At 38.3% G+C, this 25,216-nt stretch overlaps 1 protein-coding gene across 3 annotated transcripts in view; it reads left to right on the top strand.

Annotated features, from left to right (window-relative positions):
• ETFA (electron transfer flavoprotein subunit alpha) overlaps positions 1–25,216 on the top strand; it is an 86,932-nt gene that overhangs the window by 7,405 nt on the left and 54,311 nt on the right. For all 3 annotated transcript variants that reach the window (XM_036067662.2, XM_078079034.1, XM_078079035.1), the window contains exons 2-5: positions 16,498–16,644; positions 19,070–19,151; positions 19,254–19,336; positions 25,041–25,140. In XM_036067662.2, coding sequence (XP_035923555.1) covers positions 16,498–16,644; positions 19,070–19,151; positions 19,254–19,336; positions 25,041–25,140 — 412 coding nt within the window. The remainder of the gene's footprint in view (positions 1–16,497; positions 16,645–19,069; positions 19,152–19,253; positions 19,337–25,040; positions 25,141–25,216) is intronic.

Here is a 25,216-nt window from a genome sequence, read left to right as displayed (position 1 = left end):
ACCCCAGCTTTCTTTTGGTGTCCATTAGCATGGTAAATGGTTTTCCACCCCCTCACTTTCAATCTGGGGGTGTCTTTGGGTCTAATATGAGTCTCTTGCAGACAGCGTATCGATGGGTCTTGTTTTTGTATCCAGTCTGATAGCCTGTGTCTTTTGATTGGGGCATTTAGCCCATTTACATTCAGGGTAACTATTGAAAGATAGGAATTTAGTGCCACTGTATTGCCTGTAAGGTGACTGTTACTATATATTGTCTGTGTTCCTTTCTGGTCTATGTTACTTTTAGGCTCTGTCTTTGCTTAGAGGACCCCTTTCAATATTTCTTGTAGGGCTGGTTTCGTATTTTGCAAATTCCTTTAGTTTTTGTTTGTTCTGGAAGTTTTTTATCTCTCCTTCTATTTTCAGTGACAGCCTAGCTGGATATAGTATTCTTGGCTGCATATTTTTCTCATTTAGTGCCCTGAATATATCCTCCCAGTCCTTTCTGGCCTGCCAGGTCTCTATGGATAGGTCTGTTGCCAATCTAATGTTTCTACCATTGTGGGTTACAGAACTCTTGTACCGAGCTGCTTTCAGGATTTTCTCTTTGTCTCTGAGACTCGTAAGTTTTACTATTAGATGTCAGGGTGTTGACCTATTTTTATTGATTTTGAGGGGGGTTCTCTGTGCTTCCTGGATTTTGATGCCTGTTTCCTTCCACAAATTAGGGAGGTTCTCTGCTATAATTTGCTCCAGTATACCTTCTGCCCCTCTCTCTCTTCTTCTTCTTCTGGGATCCCAATTATTCTAATATTGTTTTGTCATATGGTATCACTTATCTCTCGAATTCTGCCCTCATGATCCAGTAGTTGTTTAGCTCTCTTTTTCTCAGCTTCTTTATTTTCCATCATTTGGTCTTCTATATCACTAATTCTTTCTTCTGCCTCATTTATCCTAGCAGTTAGCGCCCCCATTTTTTATTGCACCTCATTAATAGCCTTTTTGATTTCGACTTGGTTAGATTTTAGTTCTTTTATTTCTCCAGAAAGGGTTTCTCTAACGTCTTTCATGCTTTTTTCAAGCCCAGCTAGTATCTTTAAAATCGCTATTCTGAACTCTAGTTCTGACGTCTTACTAATGTCCATATTGATTAGGTTCCTGGCAGTCGGTACTGCCTCTTGTTCTTTTTTTTTGAGGTGATTTTTTCCATCTTGTTATTTTGTTCAGAGGAGAATAGATGAATGAGAGAACAAGATACTAACAGGGTAACAACGACCCCAGAAAAATATACACTAAACAAATCAGAAGATACCTGAAACCAGAGGAAGAGAAAGGGAAAGAAAGAAAAAAGAGAGAGAGAAAAAAAGAAAAAGATAAAAACAAACAAAAAAACAGAATATGATCAAATATGAACAGGCTGGTGCATAGATCAGTGCCACACACTAGATTTTGGGCATATTTTTGTCTGTTAGAAGAAAGTGCCTCCCAAAATTTTAAAGAAAGAAAAACTTATATATGTACAAAAATAAGGGTAAATACGATGAAGGGATGGAATATGACTGTAAAGATGAAAATTATAAAAGATTTTATAAAAGGAATTGATAAGATAAGGAGTTGGTTGAAAAAAGAAAGTGGAGGATTTAAAAAGAAAAAAAAAGGGAGATAATGTGATCAGGCAGGAGACTAGAACAAAGCCATACGCTAGAGATTTAGGGTATATTTTGGTCTTTTAGAAGAAACTGTATCCTAAAATTTTAAAGAGAGAACAACTTATATATATATATATATATATACCAAAAATAAGGTTAACTACTATGAAGGGAATGAATATAACTCTAAAAATGAAAAATAAAAAGATTTTTTTTTAAGAGGGATTGATAAGATGTTGGTTGAAAAAGGGAAAAAGAAAAATCAAAAAAAAAAAAGAAAAAGAAAATAAAAAAAATAACTTTGGGGAAAGACTAAAGAATCATGGGAAAAAAGCCATGAATTCTATGTGCAGTATTCCCCTAGCGCTGGAGTTCTGCCGTTCTCATTGATCGGTAAACTTGGTCTTGGCTGGCTGTTCTTGCTGATCTGAGGGAGGGGCCTGTTGCCGTGGTTCCCAAAGGTCTTTGCTGGAGGCAGAATTGTCCCGCCCTTGCCAGTCCGGGTAAGTAATCTGCTCAGGTTTGCTTTCGGGAGCTTTTGTTCCCTGCAAGCTTTCTGTACAGCTTTGGAGGACGAGAGTGAAAATGGCGGCTTCCCAGTCTCCGCCCCGGAGGAGCCGAGAACTCGGGGCCCCGCTCCTCAGTGAGCCCCCAGAGAAAAGCAGTCAGTCACTCCCATCTCCCCGGTCTCTGGCCGCACTCCTTGCTCACCCGGCCTGTGACCGAGCGTTTCTATCTCTGGCACCCGACCCCGCGTGGAGTCTCCAAACCCAGCAGATCCCTGCAGTGCGCTCGGTTTATGGCAGCCCTGAGCTGGGAGCCCACTCCTCAGCTCCGTCTCTGCAGCCGGCTTCCCCACTCCAATACCTGGGAGCTCTGCTGCACTCAGGCACCCCCGGTCTTTCTGTGACCCCGAGGGTCCTGAGACCACACTGTCCCAGTGATGGTTCCACCCCCCCCCACCCCCTGCTTAGCCACTGGAGCGACGTCCCTCAGCGGACCCGACTTCTAAATTTTCGATTTTGTGCTGTGCTGCTCTATCACTTGCCGGTAATGGCTGACGGAGGCCCCCTCCCCCGCCATCTATCCTCCCGAATATCGCCTTGGATTCACTTCTCCACACATCCTACCTTCCAGAAAGTGATCGCTTTTCTGTTCAGAGAGTTGCTGCTATTCTTTTCTTAAATCTCCTGTTGAATTTGTAGGTGTTCAGAATGGTTTGATCCCTGTCTAGCTGAATTCCTGGGACCGGATGAAATTCAGGTCTCCTACTGCTCCGCCATCTTGCTCCTCCCTCTAATATCACATTTTTAAAAAAAGGTTTATTTTAGAGAGAGAGCATGTGCGCCCCCGAGCTTGTGTTGGTGGGGGAGGCACAGGGAGAGGGAGAGAGAGAATCCTCAAGCAGATTCCCCGCTGAGTGCAGAGACCAACGTGGGGCTCCATCCCAGGACCCTGAGATCATGACCTGCACTGAAATCAAAAGCTGGCTGCTTAACTGACTGAGCCACATAGGTGCCTCACTATCTTAATTTTTTGATGCTCTCAAGTTGTCCTATATTTCTAAAGTGGGAGTCCCTCTGGCTCCTGTTTTCTAATGACGATGTGGGAAACAAACACAAAAGAAGAAAATTAAATTTCCTTACTGCCTACAGCCCACTGACAAGTCCTTCAAACAGGTAGAGTGACCTTCCTCTAGGAACTCAGCTGACTTTATGATTAAAATTACTCTGACCTCCAGGATCCTGTAAGTCTTCTTTAACATATAAATTCCTTTGGAAACTTCCTTTATCTTTACCCTCAAGATACATGTTTGCAATCATCCTCCAAGAATATGGACTACTAGGGGCGCCTGGGTGGCTCAGTCGTTAAGTGTCTGCCTTGGGCTCAGGTGGTCCTGGGATCGAGCCCTACATCAGGCTCCCTGCTCAGCAGGAAGCCTGCTTCTCCCTCTCCCACTCCCCCTGCTTGTGTTCCCTCTCTCTCTGTGTCTCTCTCTATCAAATGAATAAAATCTTGAAAAAAAAAAGAATATGGCCTTCTAATCCGAAGGGTCTCATGACGAAGGTTATAGACAGTAATAAATGACCTTTCCCTAACAGTGGCTAGCCCCTCAGTAGCTAGTTGGGAGTATAGCGCCAGTGTAGCTCTTTCTGCCACAGATCACGTCTCTGTGCTTTAATAAAACCACCCTTTTGCACTGAAGACATCTCAAGAATTCTTTTTTGGCCATCGTCTCTGAACCTTAGCATTTATACATCAGTGATGTCATAAAGTCAAGGAGCTTATCTGAAATCCCTACTCTTGAAATTTAAAAAATTTGTTCTGTAGCTAACCATGAGTTATTTAGGAAGGTATATTTCTACAAATCTATATTTTTAATAATAGATTATTAAAAGGTTGTCTTGAACTGTTAACAATGTGTATATAGTAACCACACTTAAAAATGATTAAGTTGAGGGTGCCCGGGTGGCCCAGTCGTTAAGAGTCTGCCTTTGGGCTCAGGTCATGATCGAGTCCCACATCGGGCTCCCTGCTTGGCGGGAAGCCTGCTTCTCTCTCTCCCATTCCCTCTGCTTGTGTTCCCTCTCTCACTGTGTCTCTCCCTGTCAAATAAATAAATAAAATCTTTTAAAAAAATGATTAAGATGATAAATTTTATAAGTGTTATTTACTGCAGTTAAAAAAAAAAAGATACCTTAAATTGTTAGAACGTAAGTTAAATGACTTGCATTTCGTATCCAAGTTGTTTCCAGTATTGACCTGATTTGTGCCCTTGAGCAAAGTCCTTCATCTTTGGGGGGCTCTTCAATGTCATCTGTTTAATGGAGGTGGTATTTTACATCTACAATAAAGAGCTAGAGAACACATTAGGAGGAAAATAGGTAGGCATTTGCAATTAGTTAACATTCTTGTGGGGAAATTAATCTGAATTATGAGTATTATTTTATATTCATTTGCATTTGAAATTGATTTGTTGACTAATTAAGATACCAAAGAAATACTTTATGTGGAGAGTGAAGCAACCCTTTTCAAGGGCATTTGAATGTTCCTGTTTTTGTATTCATTGCCAGACGGGGAGGCATAACAATCATGATTCAGAAGCTATGAAGTTGGTGTGAAGGAACATGACATATTTCAGAGTCCATGCCCTATCATTGACAAATGAGATTGAACTGTGTAATTTGCATGCAAATTTTAATTTCTTTTGAAAGAAGAAAGAGAGCCAATTTCAGTGGTTCTAAAAGATTTATTGTATAAGGTGAATTCTGTAAAATTACGCTGCCTGCCAATGTGTCTACTAAGGGTCTTGTCTGTTTTTAAAGTGAAGTAAATTGAGTGTGTTTTTAATATTATAATCAATGTCATATGACATTTCTAGTCATGATTAAAAGCTACCATATTTTATTATTAAAGAGGTTAAAGTAAGTTATTTATTTTAAGTACAAAAATGTACTATACATTTTATATTACAAAATGTATGTTAAAATAGGGATAGGTGACTTTAATTACGTATTATTTATCTTTTTCATTAGAACTTGGGAAGATTATTTTTTTTAGATATTATTTACTTGAGAGAGAGAGGGAGAGCGTAAGTGGGGTGGGGGGGTAGAGGGGAGAGGGAGAAGCAGGCTCCCTACTGAGCAGGGAGGTGGACACGGGGCTCCATCTCAGGACTGTGGGATCATGACCTGAGCCGAAGGCAGATGTTTAACCAACTGAGCCACCCAGGTGCCCCAGAACTTGGAAAGATTTTATAGTTTATTCCTGCCTTTTTATTTTTGAGTGAAGAAGCAAAAAGACCCTCATGCTGTCCTTCCCCTTACCCATATCTCACTTCGTTTTCAAAGATGATGGGGGGGGCGGGGAGTAGGTTAAAATTATTCTTACTACTTTAGGTTTGAGTGGGTTTGTAAGGGTAAAGTAGGGAGTTAGAATCCAGCTTTTTTTTTTCTTCTAACACCTACGGTAGTTTACTACATGAACACAGAGTTCAAGTCGTAGCAGGAACTCCTGAGCAGTAAATCTCTTGGTTATACCAAAGACTGAAAAAATCAAAGGCAGTGTCAACACTGTTAAGGTTGAATAAGAGAAGGACCAAAATATATTCATTGGATCTAGCTATAACAAGGTTGTTAGTGACTTTGAAGAGATTGGATTCAGTCTTATGGTGGATGTGAAAGCCAGTTTGCTGTGAGTAAAGGAGAGAAAGATGAGGCAGTAATTGGTGCTTACAGACATTATTTTCAAGAAGTTTGGCTCTGAAAGGGTGGAGAGAGAATGATAACCCCTTTTAGCCCTGCCCTCAAAAAGTATACCCTCTCAGAAAGGCCAGTGAGCTCTATGAGGTATGTCCTTGGTATGTGAAAGAAAACTTCACATTTTATTATTTAAGTCTGATCAGTTTTGCTAAGTTTTCTGAAAGCATGATGGGGTATCTGTTGTAGTGATTTAACAAGTTTATATACTGTTCTTGGATAATTAAGTTACTAGTGAGATAACAAAGAGTTGCTTTTTAGTTTATCATTCTGAGGAAATTTCATTTAGTCACTAAACATTTATTGAGTGCCAGCTGTGTGCCAGGCACTTAGTGAGTACTAAATTCACAGTGGGGAACAGACACGCCTAATTCCTGCCCACATGGTGTGGATAGATGAGGAAGACAGACATTGAACACATTATTTTAAGTATGATCGATGTAACAGGTGTATAGAGTATTTGGGGAACATGTAGTGGCAGGGAGGATAATCTAGTTAGGGGGCTGGGGAAACTGACAAGATATCTGAAATTACTTTGTAAACTGAGGTGCTTTATAATTGTTATTGAGTGATGAAGTAATAGGGTGGAGGATTTTCTTTAGATGAAAACATCATTTTTGAGTTTTGTCTGTCTTAAGTCACTTGTTTATTTTAATTCTGTTCATATTGTATGTGTTCTTACTAGATATTTTGGTTTTTAAATATGGATTATTTGCAGGGTTGAGCTAGAAACAGAAATAAAGCATCAGTCGTGTTTGACTGTTAAAACAAAACAAAATCGAAAGTCCATGTGAATTTTGTCTAAGGTAAGGTGGAACATGCTGAAGGAGCCCTGGAAATTAAGAAAAAATAGTCCTGGAATAATGACACAGTGTGAAAAGTAAGATCTGTAGCACCCTTGTTTCATTTCTGTATAACTCTGAAGGGCCGTCATAGCTCCATGGCACTTTGTGGGTTCAGCCTAGATCTTTGTTGTGACTGCACTGCATTCTTGCAGTTTAGCTTCCTCCGCTACCCAGTCCTGACTCCTTGATGGTAATAGATGTTGTTTCCAAGAGTACTCCCCAATAAACTTGTACACTCACACATACAAAAGGAAGATATAAGTGTAAGGTGGCAACAAGCATTTAAAGCACCCACTATATGCAATGAATTACTTCTCTCCTATGTGTCTAGAATGGTCCTAGTTATGTTCATTCTTAGGAGAATTAAGACAACAGTCTTTTAGATTTTCTGTGGCTGAGATGAGCAGCCTTGGAGAAAGGCTGATCTAGAGTCTTAATTGCTTTCTATAGCTCAGTGTATAGAGTAGAAGTATTTAAAGGATGTTTTTAAAGCAACAGATTTTTTTTTTTTTAAATAGACCATATGTGAAAAACAATAGACTATTTGGGGAGCAGTTTTAGATTCACTGCAAAATTGAGCAGAAACTACAGAGAGTTCCCATGTATTTCCCCCTGCTTGTCCCCACCTTTCTGCACTATCAGCATCCTGCTCCAGAGTGGTACTTTTGTTCCAATTGATGAAACCATATTTACATATTATCAACCAAACTCCATAGTTTACATTAGGGTTCACTTTTAGTGTTCTACATTCTGTGGGTGTATCCCAAGTGTACAGTGGCATGTATCCACTGTTACAGTATTATACAGAATAGTTTCACTGCCCTAAAATCTGTGCTCTGCTTATTTCCCTCTAACCCCTCTGCCCCCAACCCCTGGCAACTGCTGATCTTTTCACTGTTTCCAGCTTTGCCTTTCCAGCATGTTGTCTAAGTGGAACTGTACAGTATGTAGCCTTTTCATGGCCTGATAACGCCTTTTTTTCTTTTTTAAAGTGCTGAATATTCTGTTTTCTGGATGAATTACAGTTTATCCATTTACCTACTGAAGGACTTTTTGGTTGCTACCAAGTTTTGGCAATTATGAATAAAGCTGCTGTAGATATCCATATGCAGGCTTTTGTATATAAATAAGTTTTCAACTCATTTGGGTAAATACCAAGGAGTATGAGTATTGGATTGTATGACAAGAGTATATTTAATTTTGTAAGAAACTGCCACATTGTCTTTCAAAGTGGCTGTACAGTTTTTAATTTCCACCAGAGTTCCTATTGCTCCACATCCTCACCAGCATTTGGTGTTGTCAGTGTTTTGGATTTTCACTGTTCTAATAGGTATGCAGTAGTATGTCATTTTTGTTTTAATTTGCAGTTCCCTAATACATGATGTTGAACATCTTTGCATGTGCTTATTTACTGTCCATATATCTTCTTTGGTGAAGTGTCTGTTCAGATCTTTTGCCCATATTTAAAAATCAGTTTCTTACTGTTGAATTTTAAGAGTTCTTTGTGTTCTTTTAGATTACAGCCTTTTATTATATGTCTTTTGCAAATAGTTTTCTCCCAATCTGTGGCTTGTCATTTCATTCTTTTGATGAAGTGGTTTTTAAAATCAGTGTTCAGTTCATTTATTGGATATCTCCTCTGGGCTAAACACTAAAGTAGAAGCTGGGGTTATAGTGGTAAGAAAATCAGATATGGCCCCTGTCCTCAAAATCAAGTGGAGAAGGCAAAATAATCAGGTGAATATAGTCAAGTGTGATAAGTGCTATAATGAAGGCAATTCAGTGTACTATGTTGGTGCTAGCAAAGTTAACTAGTCCAAGGAGATCCAAAGAAAGTTTTTATGTTTAGCTAATGTTTATCGAGCAACTTATGTTCTAGGCACTATTCCAATAATTCAGTTCTCACAACTCTGTGAGGTTGTGAGAGCATCATCTCTATTTTATGATCGGGGAACCAAGACGCAGAGAAGTTACAGTGGAAATGGAATTCAAACCCAGGCAGGGTGGCTCCAGAGCCTATACTATTTACCACTGCACTGTACTAAGGCTTCTTGGAAAGATTGGCATTTAAGCAGAAAACTTAAGGATGATTGACTGGAAGCTAATCAGGTAACAGGGGAAGAGGTCCTCTAGGTAGAGGGAACAATGTGAGGGAAGGCTGGGGGTCAGAGAGAGCAGGGCAAGTTCAAGTATCTGAAAATAAGGTGTAAATGGAGAGAGGAATATATGGCTAGAGAGATAGATCACGCCATAAAATAAATGCCTGGTAAGCCAACCTGAAGAGTCCAGTTGTATCCTAGGGGGGCAGGAAGCAATTGATGTGTCTTAGGCAGGGGAGTAACATGCTAGATTTGTGTCATGGAAAGATCACAAGAAATGGATTGGAGGGGAGAAAGCTGGGTTGGAAGATGTTTGGAGTGTTATAGGGGAAGGATAAAAGCCTGCCCTAGGTGGTAGCATTGATGATGGAGAGAAGTGAATGGATTTAGGAGATACTTTATTTAGAAGGGAGAATTGGTATGACTTTAGTAGCCGATTGGATGTGAGGGTTGAGAAAAAACTCAGATATGACTCTCAGATCATGGTTTGGGCAGCTTGTTAGAGAGTGGTACATCCCCTGAAGAACTCTGGACATAAAATCTGGTAAGGAGCTAGAGGATCAGGGGAAAGATGAATTAAGATTTGGATCTGCTGGGGGCGCCTGGGTGGCTCAGTCGTTAAGCGTCTGCCTTCGGCTCAGGTCATGATCCCAGGGTCCTGGGATCGAGTCCCACATCGGGCTCCCTGCTCGGCGGGAAGCCTGCTTCTCCTTCTCCCACTCCCCCTGCTTGTGTTCCTGCTCTCACTGTGTCTCTCTCTGTCAAATAAATAAATAAAATCTTTAAAAAAAAAAAAAAAAAAAAAAAGATTTGGATCTGCTGAGTTGGAGAGTGTTTGATGGAGACAGGCAAGTTAAGCAGTTGAAAGTGCAGAGAGTAACTTAATTTCAGGTCTAGCACTTAGGAACGAGATTTAATATCTCTTTCTCCCTCCTTCCTCCAATATATATGTGATTCTTTTATAGGTGGTAAATTATAAATTAAGCCATGGAAATGAGAAGTGAATAGTCAATAATTTCATATATTCCTGTGAGAATAGTAAGGTAAAGCCTGAAAAGTATCTGTTGGTAATTTTGGTGAGGACATAAGCCAGAGTGCAAGCAGTTGAGGCATGAATGGGAATTGAGGAATTAGAGAATTGGAGTGGAAGATGGTGCTAGTGGGTTTTTAATTTTGGGCTTCTTTAAAATTGGGGAGCCTCAAACATGTTTAAATGTTGATGGGAAGCAGCTCTGGAAAATGGGAGAAGTTAGAGATATTATTGAGAGATTATAGAAAGAAGTCTTCAACTAGATTTGAGAGGACAGAACCTAGAGCCCAGATAAAGCAATCAAATCTAGGACCTGTAGCAGCTTCCATTTTGATAGGACAGGGACAGTAATTTCTGTTGGATATCAGGAAGGTGAAGCAGGTCCTCTCTAATGGCTTCAGTTTTCATTGTGAATGAAGTAGGAAATGAGGCTCTCTTCTGAGAGTAGGAAACAGACTCTATTAGCAATTGAAAAACATCAGAAGGGGATATTTGAAAGAGTTGCTTTGAAGAGTGACAGTGCCAATGTGGATAACATAGAACATTGTCAGGCAATTTTGAGGGCCCAGATAAGGTCGATGAGCCAGAATTTATGGTGACAGCAGCCTGCATTAAGTAATTTCAGTGTTTTCAAGAGGTTGAGATTCCTTTCTGGACTGTTACCTTATTAAGTCTTTCTATAGTTATCTTTAAATGTTAAAGAATTTGGCTCCTTTTTTCCCCGTAAAAAAAGAGGGCCCTAAAGTACACAGATGCAATGGATCATAAGATAATAAAATGTAACTTGTTTAAAAACCTTTCCAGTAATGGACCTTTTTGAATCTTTAGTAGTTATCTATACCACTCTTACACCTAAAGTAGGATTTTAGGGCTCTAGAATGTTTAGAGCTGGAAAAGAGAACTTTTACATCATCTTTTTTTGGTTCTTTTTGATCAGTGCTATTTTTTAAAAATCAGGAAAATACTTGCTAAATGAAATATTATAGGAATGACCCATCTACAGGTTTCCCCTGGTATGCAAAATAGAGCTTTCCTGTAAAACCTTTCATAAGCTAAAACAGTGTAAAGTGAAGAAGCAGTTGCCATTAACTTATACGGAAACATTTTTTAGTGTTCTCAGACCCCAAAAATAACCTCTCTTAGGCTTTTCTGATATCATAGGATACATCTTGTTAATGGATGCACAAAATAAATTAAGACAAATCACAGATGCTCACACAGTTCAAATCTATGGTGGCTTGATGCTGAGTGTAGTTCCAGGGAAGGAGCTTGATGGTGCCCCTCTTGCTGCTTTGGGGTGCACGATGCTTTGGGGTACAGCTTGCTGCAAAACAAATGCTGAGTGCTAGTTTTGCTTTTCACTTTTTTTCATAAAAATGAAAATCCTCTTCCGATTTCTTTTGGTTAGTGAAAACAGGGAGGGGGGCGCCTGGGTGGCTCAGTCGTTCAGCATCTGCCTTCGACTCAGATCATAATCCCAGGGTCCTGGGATTGAGCCCCACATTGGGCTCCCTGCTCGGCGGGAAGCCTGCTTCTCCCTTGCCCACTCACCCTGCTCATGTTCCCTCTCTTGCTGTGTCTCTCTCTGTCAAAATAAATAAATAAAATCTTTAAAAAAGAAAGAAAGGGAAGAAAGAAAGAAAAACAAAACATGTAGGTCTTTCATAAAAGTGAAGTGGCATAAAATGAATTTTTGAAAAGCTGGGGATACCTATATAAAAGAACTTAAATATGATGGTACTTTGATGTGAGCTAGTAATTAAAAACAAATTCTGGAGTCTGACTGCTTACACTTTTTAAAAAAAAAGGTTTACTTATTTATTTGAGATAGAGCAAGTGAGCATGAGCAGGGGGAGGGGCAGAGGGAGAGGGAAAGAAATCCTCAAGCAGACTACCTACTAAGTGGCTAAGTGCGGGGCTGGATCATGACCTGAGCCAAAATCATGACCTGAGCCAAAATCAAGAGCTGGCTGCTTAACTGACTGAGCCACCCAAGCACAGACTGCTTACACTTTTAAACAGGCTCTGCTTCCTAGCTAGGTAGCCATTAAGCTCCAGTTTCTTCATCTGTAAAGTCAAGGTAATAATAATACCTACATCATAGAGTTATGAATTTTAAATAAGATACACAGTTGGCCCTTGAACAACATGGATTTGAACTACATCGGTCCACTTGTATGTGAATTTTTTTTTTTTGATAAAGAGTGCAGTACAGTAAACGTATTTTCTCTTCTAATGATTTTCTTAATATTTTCTTCTCTCTAGCTTACTTTATTGTAAGAATATGGTATATAATACATATAACATACAAAATATGTGTTAATTGCCTACTGTTATTGGGAAGGCTTCTGGTCAACAGTAGGGTATTAGTTTTGGAGGAGTCAAAAGTTACATGTAGATTTTTGACTGCATCAAGGGTCAGTGCCCTAACCCCCATGTTGTTCCAGGGTCAACTCTTTCTCAATATCTGTATCTTTTGGTTTATTTAATTTGGTTAAAGCAGAGCTGGGGAGCCATTCTGGCAACCCTGCTTGCCTGGTTTTTACTTTATCCTGTGTGGTGGTTCCTGAGGTGTGCCTCCCTGACACCCTTAGTCTTATGTGGAATGTAGTTTGAAATCCTCTGAGCTAGCTCATCTCCCTCAATTTACAGATAAAGAAACTGGGCTCTAGATTGAGGCATAACATTTTAAAGGCTACAGACCAATTTCTTCTGCTACACACAACTATTAACTGCTGAATTAAGCCACATAACCATGTTTAGGTGCTGTAGCTTCTCTTTAGGTGGTATCTGAGGAATAGAAGGTAGAACACTGAGTTAGAAGGAAGCTTAGTATTAAAAACTATAAGGAGGGGCACCTGGGTGGCTCGGTTAAGCGACTGCCTTCGGCTCAGGTCATGATCCTGGGGTCCTGGGATCGAGCCCCGCATCAGGCTCCCTGCTCAGCCGGAAGCCTGCTTCTCCCTCTCCCACTCCCCCTACTTGTGTTCCCCCTCACTCTGTCTCTCTCTCTCTCTGTCAATTAAATAAATAAATAAAATCTTTTAAAAAAATAAAAAAATAAAAACTAGAAGGAGATGAACCATGAGAGACGATGGACTCTGAGAAACAAACTGAGGGTTCTAGAGGGGAGGGGATGGGGGGATGGGTTAGCCTGGTGATGGGTATTAAAGAGGGCACGTACTGCATGGAGCACTGGGTGTTATACACAAACAATGAATCATGGAACACTACCTCAAAAAACTAATGATGTAATGTATGGTGATTAACATAACATAATAAAATTAAATTAAAAAAAACTGTAAGGAGTCAAGTGATAAAGTAATATGGAGTGCCTGTATGATGTAATAGTAATTAGTAAAGATTGATCAGGTAGATGAACGAGTGGGTTCTTAGGTATGTTCTTTTGTTGTTGTTTACTGTTATAATTTTGAATAGTCTTTTAAAACAAATATACAGGGCGCCTGGGTGGTTCAGTCGTTAAGCGTCTGCCTTTGGTCAGGTCATGATCCCAGGGTTCTGGGATCGAGTTCTGCATCGGGCTCCCTGCTCAGCAGGAAGTCTGCTTCTCCCTCTCCCACTCCCCCTGCTGGTGTTCCCTCTCTCTCTGTCTCTCTCTCTCTGTCAAATAAATAAATAAAATCTTTAAAAAAATTTAAAAAATTAAAAAATATATATATACAGTGTCCCCCTAGAAGTTCCAAAAACCTTGATGATTCCTTGGGAGAACTGCCTAATTTATCTTATGATAGAACTATAATTTATGGCAAATATGGGCCTTCTGCCACCAAATGTTGGATTTATTCTTGAAATGGTGATGGAAATCTCATAATTTTTATAATAAATGATGTGTGAAACATAATAAAAAATATGGTATCTGTTATGTATTGGTAATAAGGAGTTTGTTACTGGCAATTCTTGTGAAATGTGATTTAAATCATAAATTATGCCACTGAGTCCTAATTAGAGTTCTTTGCAAAAGATACTGTGATCTTCTGGTTAAAAAAGAGAAGGTACTATATATTTCTACAGATGTATATTTAAAAAAATTGTACTGGATTCTTTGAATAGGCATGGTATTTGCCTTCTAAGAACTTTCATTCCATCCCAAGAATTGTGAACTGTTGTGAATTGCTACAACTTTCTGGAGAACAGTTTGTGTCAGTCAGTATTAAAAGCTTTAAAAGTGTGCCTACCTCTTGATCTAACATTTTTAGGAATTTGTTATAAGAAAATAATCGTAAGATATGCATAAAGATTTCTTACTTTAACCACCTCCTGTAAGAAGGCAATTTTTTTTATTGTAAAAAAGAAAAAGTTATACAAGCAGGTACTTGATCTGGCAACAACAAAAGTCTCATCCCCCCACCCCCTTCCTTGCTTCCTTTGAGTAAACAGAAAGGGAAGAAAAAGACAAGAAATGCCATCCATGATACATAATGCAGTGATTCCTCCCTCTCGCATATCCCTATAGTCTCTGGTCACCAGCTCTGGGATTGGTTCATCAAGGATAGAGATGGTTGAGAAGACTGAGGAGAAGGTTGAGGATGAACTGGTACAGGTAGAAAGCTTATGGCTTTCCCTATAGCTTGTTGAAGGTTGCAGAGAATCTGGCTTAGTCTTCTACGGAAGGAGAGCAGCTAAGGTCTGGCCAGGTTCCAATCAGAAGGGTCTTTCTAGACTAAAACAAACTCTCATTTGTTGAGGATGAGTGCAGAGATTTAGCTGTAAGGATGGTCTTTTCTGCATTGTTTGGTTTTTAGGCATTTTATTATTTTTTTAAAGTAATCTCTACACCCAATGTGGGGCTCAAACTACAGCCCTGAGATCAAGAGTTGTATGCTCCACTGACTGAGCCAGCCAGATGCCCCTGCATTGTTTATAATAATAAAACTACATAACACAATAAAATAAAACTAAAAAAAATAAAATAAAATAAAACTACTGGGGCATCTAGGTGGCTCAGTTAAGTGTCTCCCTTCTGCTCAGGTCATGATCCCAGGGCCTTGGGATCCAGCCCCATGTTGGGCTCCCTGCTCAGCGGGGGGGGGGGGGGGGTCTGCTTCCTCTCTCTCTCTCTGCTGCTCCCCCTGCTTGTGCTTTCTCACTCTCTGAAATAAATAAATAAAATCTTTATAAAAAAATAATAAATTACTAACTACCCAAATGATTACAGGACTGGTTAAACTGGTATGCTCATATACTTAACAGCAATAAAAAGGTAAAGAATATTAAAATACAGCAATTGGTATTTACAATATAGTAAATGAAAAAAATATGTATTTTGTAAATTTAATTGTGTAATGAGCATTATAGTCCCATGCCTGTCTGCCTTTCATTCATTCCCTCTGTAAATTTCCAGCTCTGGTGTAAATTTTGTACCATGCTTTCCTCACTCCAGCTCCAGATTAAAGATTATTGCTGAATTAAGCCTTACAACCGTGCCACTTGATCCTCAGTGCCTCCTTTTCTCATTTCTCATAGTGATTTTTCACAAGGATAGTTCCAGAGTTTTCTTATTTTGTCACATCTATGGTGCCCTTCCTCATGTTTTCACATGACAGGAACACCTAAACTTCTTCCTTTCTTCCTCTTGATTCTATATTTCATGATCTGCAACCTCCAGCCTTTTGGATCTCTTCATTGATTGAAAAACTGTTCTCATAATTGTATGTAAACAAGTCGTATTTCCCTTAAAATCTTTGAGTATAGTGACCATTCTTGTTCATCTTTGTGTTCCTGGTGTTTGAAATTATTCCAGATGACCGTGAACTATTGGTCTCTTGATAGTCCACAGTAGATATAGGTGGATGCTGGTTGGTTCCAAGATATGGTCTGCAAGCTTCTTTTTTGAATTCAGAAGTATGTTTAAACAGTTGGAACCCCAGCAAAATTACTGTGTGGTATTGTATTTTAAAGACAGATTTACATTATCAGTTATTTGGGTATTGAATGCATTTTGCCTGAAAGCAATAGAAATTGACTATAGTAATTGATTTCAAACCCATTATTTCTGGATATACTGTATCTTTAGCAGTTGTACTGCAAGTGGATGTAATTGGTAATAGAAACCTAGTTTGATAGGTAATATGTTCTACTTAAGAATTTTACATTTATTTTATTTATTTTTATTTTATTTTTTTGAGAGAGAGAGAGAGCATGCATGCCTGAGCGGGGGTGGGGGTGAGGGGCAGAGGGAGAGGGAGAGAGAGAATCCCAAGCTCCATCTCATGGCGCTGAGATCATGACCAGAGATGAAATCAAGAGTTGGATGCTTAACCGACTGAGCCACCTAGGCGCCCCTCTACTTAAGAATTTTAAATTTAGATGTAGTTAGCAATTTCTCATTGAACACACAATATTCAGAAACATAGATTAGTGGGAAAGTTGTTTTGAAATAATTAAATTTTTCTAACAGAATACAAACTAGCACTTTGTTTTTATTAAGTAAGAATATTAGTAATAGAATGATAGACACAAATAGCTTAATTTTTGCCATTGAGTAAGTACTTTATGAATACATTTATAGAACTGAGTGTTGTGTACGGTTTTTTTAAAGCATACATGCTTAATAATTAGAGTTTTAAAAACCTATTTGTATTACAATATTCTTTTCCACCTTTTTTTTCCTTTTAGGCCTCAGTGCTACGATTTCAGAGTACCCTGGTAATAGCCGAGCATGCAAATGATACCCTAGCACCCATTACATTAAATACCATCACTGCAGCCAAACGTCTTGGAGGTGAAGTGTCTTGCTTAGTAGCTGGAACCAAATGTGACAAGGTGAGAAATTTTTAAGGTCAACCATAGCAAATATAATCTCCATCAAGAGACAGGGAAAGATGGCAACAGAGAATTATGCTGAGGACTGTAACCCAAACTGGGCTCTAATCCTCATTAAATGGCCAATGTCATAGTCATTACTACATGTGAAAAAGGAACTAAAAGGTTTGCTCACTAAGCATTTTGTCTTTTGAAATGAGGTAAAATACTTGATTTAGTTCCACTGGCACCATCATGTGCCATCAGGTACCAAGTAGAATGATAATATTTGAGTCTCCTTAGAGGTTAATAGCCGATCCCTTTTTTGTATTGATGAATATACCAGCTAATTGCTTTTAATTCCTGAAAGTGGTAAATCTGGACAAAGTATCATGGATATTAATTTTTAATTGGTGTAAGAATTCAAATGTAAGTACTATGCTTTTCAAACTATAGCTGTTAGTAAAAGGTGTTTTTGTTTTCGTTGTTGTTGAAAGGAGATAACGGGTTTGTAAACTAACCCTCTAGGAAGGTTCTAGAATATGGTTTGCAGGATCTGTACCACTGGGCTACAGTGTAGTTGAAATCATGCCTCAGTTAAGTTGAGCTACCAGTTCCCTCCCGCACCACACAGGAGTTGCCAAGTGTGCAGTTGGGGACTTAGACCTCAGAGGAAGAAATCTGGAGAAAGCATGTTTCTTTTTAGAGGATTTTATTTATTTTTTATTAAAGGGCATTGATGCAGAGCATGTGTTATAATGCAGGTTCAGAATGCTAGTGTCACTTCCGTCTAATTTCTCACATGAAATTAGTATCTTGAAAGAATGTATTCTAGCAGGTTTGGGGTTAAGTTGTATAGGTTTCTTTCCCTAAATCCTGCTAACAACTAGGAATCTTACTTATTTGATAGTAACCAGAAGGTGTGATGACATGGCTAAGCTATCTTTTTTGGTTGCCCTGCTTTTAGATATACAAGTTCTGGGTTTGATTATTTGGCTGTGATTTTAAATAATTATTCAAATATTTTAAAACTATTTGAAATGCTATTTTATTCACACTGTTTTGAGAAAAATCAAAGCAGAAAGCATTTTCTCTTTACAATCTTATTGTTTTGTCGCCTTCTAATCTGAAAGAAGAACAGTACCTGTATAGAGAAATTCTATTAATAGCTTAGGCAGATTTCAGTTTTCTACTGTTTTTTGTAGTCATTTATCGTAAGCAGCAAGTGATTTTTCTGTGTAGTGCCAGAAGTTTTTGCTGGTAAAAAAGATAGTTTTGGTAGTACAGGATAGTCTGCCATACTTGGTTCAGCAGAGGTACTTTTTGCTATCTGGGAAACAGTGACTGTTGTTGCAGCCTTACCTTCCATTGAGTGGGGGGCAGGAGGCACAGCTTTTTATGCCTACTCATTAGTGAATCAGCATGGAGGTAAACAAGAAGACAGAGACCATGATATGATTGTTAGGTCTCTGCTAAAGCGAAAGCCAGTCTTGCTGTAGAGAATTAAAAGGGGGAATTCTACTTGCCTTTTTTTTTTTTTTTTAAAGATTTTTTATTTATTTATTGAGAGAGATAGTGATAGAGAGAGAGCATGAGAGGGGGAGAGTCAGAGGGAGAAGCAGACTCCCCGCCGAGCAGGGAGCCCGATGCGGGACTCGATCCTGGGACTCCAGGATCATGACCTGAGCCGAAGGCAGTCGCTTAAACAGCTGAGCCACCCAGGCACCCCCTACTTGCCTTTTATATATAGGAAATCTGAGTAGTCAAAAAGCTTTCCCAGAACTTCATTCTCATTCCACACAGGAAAAATGAGGAATTAAAATAAAAAATTATTTTGCTTTATCATAGATAAATATATGTAGGTGGGCAGGAACTCAGAAGTTGACAATGGACTGTTACATAAGATTTTTCTATTGCCTAAATTCACTAATTTTAAATTCAGCAGAAATTATTATTGCCAAATAAAGTGCAGTGGCCTGTAAACCAGTGTGGTTAGGTCCTATTCTTTACCTCTAGGAAACCCATTGGCTGTGTTATTATTGTGTGTGTGAGAGAGAACCTAACCATTGCCTCATTTTCACCATTTCTACAATGATGAATTTATACTTGCATTAATTGAAAGGTAAAAAGCACAATTTATAACTAAATTTGCATAGAGAGCTGTGCCAGTTTTGGCTTATCAATTAATACTTTTCTTTTCCAAGGCAGGAATTTTTGTTTAAGATAATTGGTAGTAAGATCAATTGGCCTAAGATTTTTTTTGTTGTTGTTAAAGAATTTTTTTTCACTTACGTCACCCTTTTTCTGTTCAGAACAATTTCTGTAGTTTAAAAAAAAATTATTTCTGTCGTTGGCTATCAGATTTTATGTTCTGTTGATATTTGTAGTGGTGGCTCTATTTGTATCTTTCTGTTAGATGGATAATTAAAAACTCTTTTAATTATAGGTGGTACAAGATCTCTGCAAAGTAGCAGGTGTAGCAAAAGTTCTGGTGGCTCAGCTTGATACATACAAAGGCCTCCTTCCAGGTGAGCTTTTCCAGTGGAAAAAGTGTAATGTCTGAAGTATGCTTGAATATAAGAATATGAAAATATTATGAAATATGTTTATCAAATGTGTTTAATTCTCAGAGGAGCTGACGCCATTGATTCTGGCGACTCAGAAGCAGTTCAGTTACACACACATCTGTGCTGGAGCATCTGCCTTCGGAAAGGTGAGAAGATTGAGAATGTGGAATCTGATGTCATTACTTGGAAGGGTTAGCGTTCATTGTGCTGAAAGTGTACAACAGACTGTGTTTAGGTAGCTAATCCTGGCTTTCTGAATTAATATGGTAGTTTTGCTAAAATTTATTCTTTCAAGACTGTTAAAATTTCTGTAAAAATGCCATCTCCACATTTTCAAATTTTTTCACAGAGACAACTCTATTCTTTCAAGATTTTGTCATAATTATTAGAATGCCACTTCCAGATTTTCAAATTTTGTCATGGCGAAAACTCTAGGATATTTTTAAAGATTATTTTTCTTTCTTTTTTTTTTTTTTTAAAGATTTTATTTATTTATTTGACAAAGAGAGGCACAGCGAGAGAGGGAACACAAGCAGGGGGAGTGGGAGAGGGAGAAGCAGGCTTCCTGCCGAGCAGGGAGCCCGAGGTGGGGCTCGATCCCAGGACCCTGAGATCACGACCCGAGCCGAAGGCAGACGCCTAACGACTGAGCCACCCAGGCGCCCCTAAAGATTATTTTTCTTTAAAAACAATGTTGAATTGTCTGTGCCTGTAAATGTAATTTGTAGTAGTAACCCATCTTAAGCAGTGGTTTATTTGGGTGGCTGATGGATATTTACGAAGGCCAAATTCTATCTCCTTGGGGGATTTGGAAGGGCTGTGTGGTAGTTGGAAACATCCTTAGGGTAAAGAAAGCTGTAATCTGATCGTGTGCATTGTGATATGTCTGAAGAAAGAATGTGCTATCAGATGGTTAGTTACCTGCACGAAGTTTTAAAAAAGAGGGAGGGAAACTAAGGGGGAGCCTAAGAGAATTTGTCACTGGGTTGTTCTTGCTTTCTCTGTGGCCCTGGGTTTTCTAATTCCCTTTTCTTTTATCCCATTCTTAATAAGCTGCAGTTTTTAGTTTTAAAGATTATAAATTAGGTTGTACACAAATACATTTTCATTATAAAGGATGCATATAGTACAGTAGTATGCAGAGCAAGGTATCAAAGTCCCCCTTTCTTCCCAACTCCCTCTTCCCGTTTCAGAAGTACAGTGTTAACAGTTGTACATTCTTTTAGTCCCCTTGCTATGGATTTTGAAATTATAATACCTGTATAAATTTTTTTTTTACTCCCAAAATGTAATAATATATCATGAATTGTTTTGTTACTGGTGGTTTTTACTTAAGAGTGTGTCTTGACAAGTATCATATGATCTCACTGATAGGAGGAATTCTTAATCTCAGGAAACAAACTGAGGGTTGCTGGAGTGGTGGGGGGTGGGAGGGATAGGGTGGCTGGGTGATAGACATTGGGGAGGGTATGTGCTATGGTGAGCGCTGTGAATTGTGTAAGACTGATGAATCACAGACCTCTCCCTCTGAAACAAATAATACATTATATGTTAAAAAAAAAAAGAAGATAGTAGGAAGGGAAAAATGAAGGGGGGGATATCGGAGGGGGAGACGAACCATGAGAGACTATGGACTCTGAAAAACAAACTGAGGGTTTTAGAGGGGAAGGGGGTGGGGGGATGGGTTAGCCCAGTGATGGGTATTAAGGAAGGCAGGTATTGAATGGAGCACTGGGTGTTATATGCAAACAATGAATCATGGAACACTACACCAAAAACTAATGATGTAATGTATGGTGACTAACATAACATAATAAAATAAAATTAAAAAAAAAAGAGTGTGTCTTGAAAAATAAGACATGGCTGTCTCATTTTTTTTATGGCTGCATAATACTCCAAATTTAGCCAAGGATGGCCAGTTAGGTTGTTTCTAATTTTTTGCATTTATAAACCTTGCCGTAAGGAAATGTCCCTGTACATACATCCTTGTATATATGTGCTGCTAGAAGTGAAATAGTTGGGTCAAAGACTATGTACTTTTAAAGTTGAGATATATATCGCTAAATTGCTATCTTAAGAGGATGTCTCAGGTTGCATTCCATCAGTCGCATGAGAGGGTGACTTGCCAACACCTGGTATTGTACATTTTAACATTTTTTCCCCCAATCTGATGGGTGAAAAACTGTATCTTTTTAAATGTTGCATTTCTTTTCGGGGCGCCTGGGTGGCTCAGTCGTTAAGCGTCTGCCTTCGGCTCAGGTCGTGATCCTAGGGTGCTGGGATCGAGCCCCGCATCGGGCTCCCTGCTCAGCGGGAAGCCTGCTTCTTCCTCTCCCACTCCCCCTGCTTGTGTTCCTGCTCTTGCTATCTCTCTCTCTGTCAAATAAATAAATAAAATATTTTTTAAAAAATGTTGCATTTCTTTGATCATGAGATCAAATATCTTTTCATACAGTTATTGGTTTTTATTTGAATTGTCTCGATTTAACTTTTTTCCTTTTACTTTCATAATTCTGTTGTAATTAATTTTAAAGTATAAGTTGAGGAATAAGATATAATCTCTTATATCAAATAATCATGTTGAGTGACAATAACAGTGAGCTTCCAAGACATCGATCTCTTTTTTTGCAAAATGAGTAGTGTTTGTGAATATTTATCTGTGGTGCAGTATTGCTTCTGGACATGAATCACTGCAAACCATGTAGAGAACTTGCAGAATAACCATGTAAATTGCTGTAGTTTGTTTTTAGCCTTTAGAATTATCAGTTTGAACTCATTAAATTTTTTCTTTTAAGGTTAACAATTTCTAGGCAGTAACAATGTAAACACATGAGTTTAATGAACGATTATCCTTTTATTATTAGGTTGTCACATTATAGACTATCATAAATTTTAGTTTTTTTATAGAATTTAGTAATTGATAAGTAAAGTGGTTCCACAGACTTATATGACCTTGGGCTAGTCATTTTACCTTCCCGAAGTCTGTTTTTCTTATATGTAAAATGATGCAGTATGACCAGGTGATGTCCAAGGTCTACCAAAGAGAGATGTTAAAAAAAAAAGGGATGGGTTCTTTCCTTACTCTGGAGAAGATTAAGTCAGAGGATTAAAATCCAACTTCTGTTATAGATGAGCATTGAACTAAAAGATCTTTGTGGACCATTCTATCTCTGAGAGTTTTGATTCTGTGTTAGATGATGTAAACAAATTTCATGAGTCTTGAGTTTGTGGTGACAGTTCTCTGAAAAGATTATTAAACCAAGAAAGGGTGTTTGTTGCATCTAATTAGCTAGATTTTAATAGTCTGACCTTGATTGCCGTGTTGTAACATACGAAAGTTGTTTTTTTTAAAAAAAGATTTTATTCATTCGAGAGAGTGAGAGAGAGAGAGAGAGGTCTTTCCCCTGAAACCAATGTGGTCAAGCCTGTTTGGATAGTGTAGAGATAGATCTGTTCACCATCTACCCTCTCAGGACATTTAAATGAAAGATCAGACCTGGAGAAACATATGCCTTTAAGCACCATGGTAAAGTTTTTTCAAGGTGTGCTAAAATGAAACATGGAATAATGGAAGTACAAAAGATACTAAGTTTCAAGCAATTTAGAAAGTTAAAAACTATAAAAAGAGACACAGTCTGCATAACATAATGTTTGTAATAGAGTTTGCTTAGCCAGGTAACAATATTCCAGTGGTATTTCCTGAATAGTTAAAGAAGGTGATTTCAAAAAAGAGTTACTTAGCGAAGCAGGCTTTAAATACTATCAAATTTGATTTGTTTCGAAAGTAGGTATCTTCTAAACTTACTTACCAAGTTAGAAGTATGTTTAATGGCATTTTAATTGTTTTCCCAAATGCTTTATTTTCTAGGAGATCTTATTTTTTTCTAATTGTGGTTTTATAAACTGTGGTACTTTTCAGTAGTTCTTCTGTCATGGTTGAAAGAGGACTGCTATATAATAAAGGTAAAAATAAACTGAAAATTAGAAAATCTTTCCTGTTGTAGATACAACACAAGGAAAATTGACTCAGGCCATCAACACTTGTTAGCATCAGTATATATAGAACCACTTATTAGATATAGGGTAGGACACAAGAGGAATGGAAGACACAAAACCTCTACCCTGGGAGTGCTTAAGTTTAGTTGAGGGTCATTATAAGTATGTATATTAAAGTTATTTTAAAACAAACTACATGTTAGTGCCAATTAAATAATGTAATTGTATATGCATGTAGGAGGATACAGAATAAAGGAGTAATTAGAGGGTAATCTTGGGAGAATTCTTAGAGAACAAAGAGGATTTGGGGATGGAATGGAGGAGAGGAACTTGAATACTGTTACAGTGAGCGTTTGCTAGAGATGGTGTCATGTACCAAGTTCAGGAGATGCCATGGAGTCAGCTCTGTGTAGAAAGCAGTGTAGAATTCAGCTTTCTATTTGTGTGATAAAAGCAATGCGGGGCGTCTGGATGGCTCAGTGGGTTAAGCATCTGACTTCGGCTAAGGTCATGATCTCTGGGGTCCTGGAACAGAGCCCCGCCTTGGACTCCCTGCTCAGTGGTGGGTCTGCTTCTCCCTCTCCCTCTGTACCCCACCCCTGCTCATGGGCACGTGCATGTGTGCTCCCTCTCAAATAAATAAATCTTTAAGTTAAAAAATAAAAGCAACACTTCACTTTTTTGATTACACTTGATGATGTTATCATCTAAGGAAACCTTGAGACTAGAAAATAGGGACATTCAGTCTTCACTAACTCTGTTTTAGAGTCCTAGAGTCCTAGAATTTTAGACTAAAACTAGGAATTCTCTTTCTGTCATTTATGAGGTGAAGTAACTGAGACCTGGGGATACTTTCCCAGTGATCTCTGCTAGTGAGGGCAAAGTCAGCACACAAAGCTATTTCAGAGATGTTATGTGCACATACAAGGAAAAGCATCTACATTAATTTTGTTGCTCCTGTTCAGATTATACAGGCTGTGCTTCCCCTTTCTCATTCTTGTTTGTTTTACGGTTACATAGGATTCCATTATATGGATGAGCTATAATTAATAGACCTATCCCCTGATGATGGATATTTAGGTTAGTTTTGATCTTTTTCAATGCAATACTGAGTTTTTAAAAAGGTGAAAATGTCTGCTTTGAAATTTTTTCTTTCATATACATTAAGTAAATATATACATATATAATCTATTTTAGTATTTGAGAATTTTACTACTCTTCTAAACATTTTTCTGTTTTACCTAAATTCAGTAATCCATGATGGTCACACTTTGTGAGTGATGTTCATTAAAGCAAATATCAATGTAATGTATGGGGATTAACATAACAATAAAAAATTAAAAAAAAAATAAAGCAAATATCATATCTTGTAATTCAACATAATGAGTTAAGATGGTTTATTACTTTAAAACTCATAAAACTCTTGATGTAGTTAGAGTAATGATAGACTCTTACTTAATCTCAAAGACTATCCAAAAAGTTGTGCTGGAAGTTATAGTATGTCTAAAGATGCATATGAACTATAAAATATTTGAATTAAAATTTCTGCAGAGGGGCGCCTGGGTGGCTCAGTTGGTTAAGCGACTGCCTTCGGCTCAGGTCATGATCCTGGAGTCCCTGGATCGAGTCTCGCATCGGGCTCCCTGCTCAGCAGGGAGTCTGCTTCTCCCTCTGACCCTCCCCCCTCTCATGTGCTTGCTCTCTCTCATTCTCTCTCTCTCAAATAAATAAATAAAATCTTTAAAAAAAAAAAAAAATTTCTGCAGAATATGCATTTTGAGAATGTTAGTGTTGATAGTTGATAGCTATCCATAAGTCTATATATGTGTAATTTACTGCTATTTTTGCTTTTAGAACCTTTTGCCCAGAATAGCAGCCAAACTTGATGTTGCCCCAATATCTGACATCATTGCAATCAAGTCTCCTGACATATTTGTGAGAACTATTTATGCAGGTGAGTACCCAAGGAAAATAATGAATCAACATTTTAACTTTTCGTGAATTTTAAAAGCAGAAATTAATTTAAAGTT

Source organism: Halichoerus grypus, chromosome 8, assembly GCF_964656455.1.
Source record: "Halichoerus grypus chromosome 8, mHalGry1.hap1.1, whole genome shotgun sequence".
Lineage (NCBI taxonomy): Eukaryota > Metazoa > Chordata > Mammalia > Carnivora > Phocidae > Halichoerus > Halichoerus grypus.
Note: the sequence above shows the minus strand (reverse complement) of the source record. Positions and strands in the feature narration are given on the sequence as shown.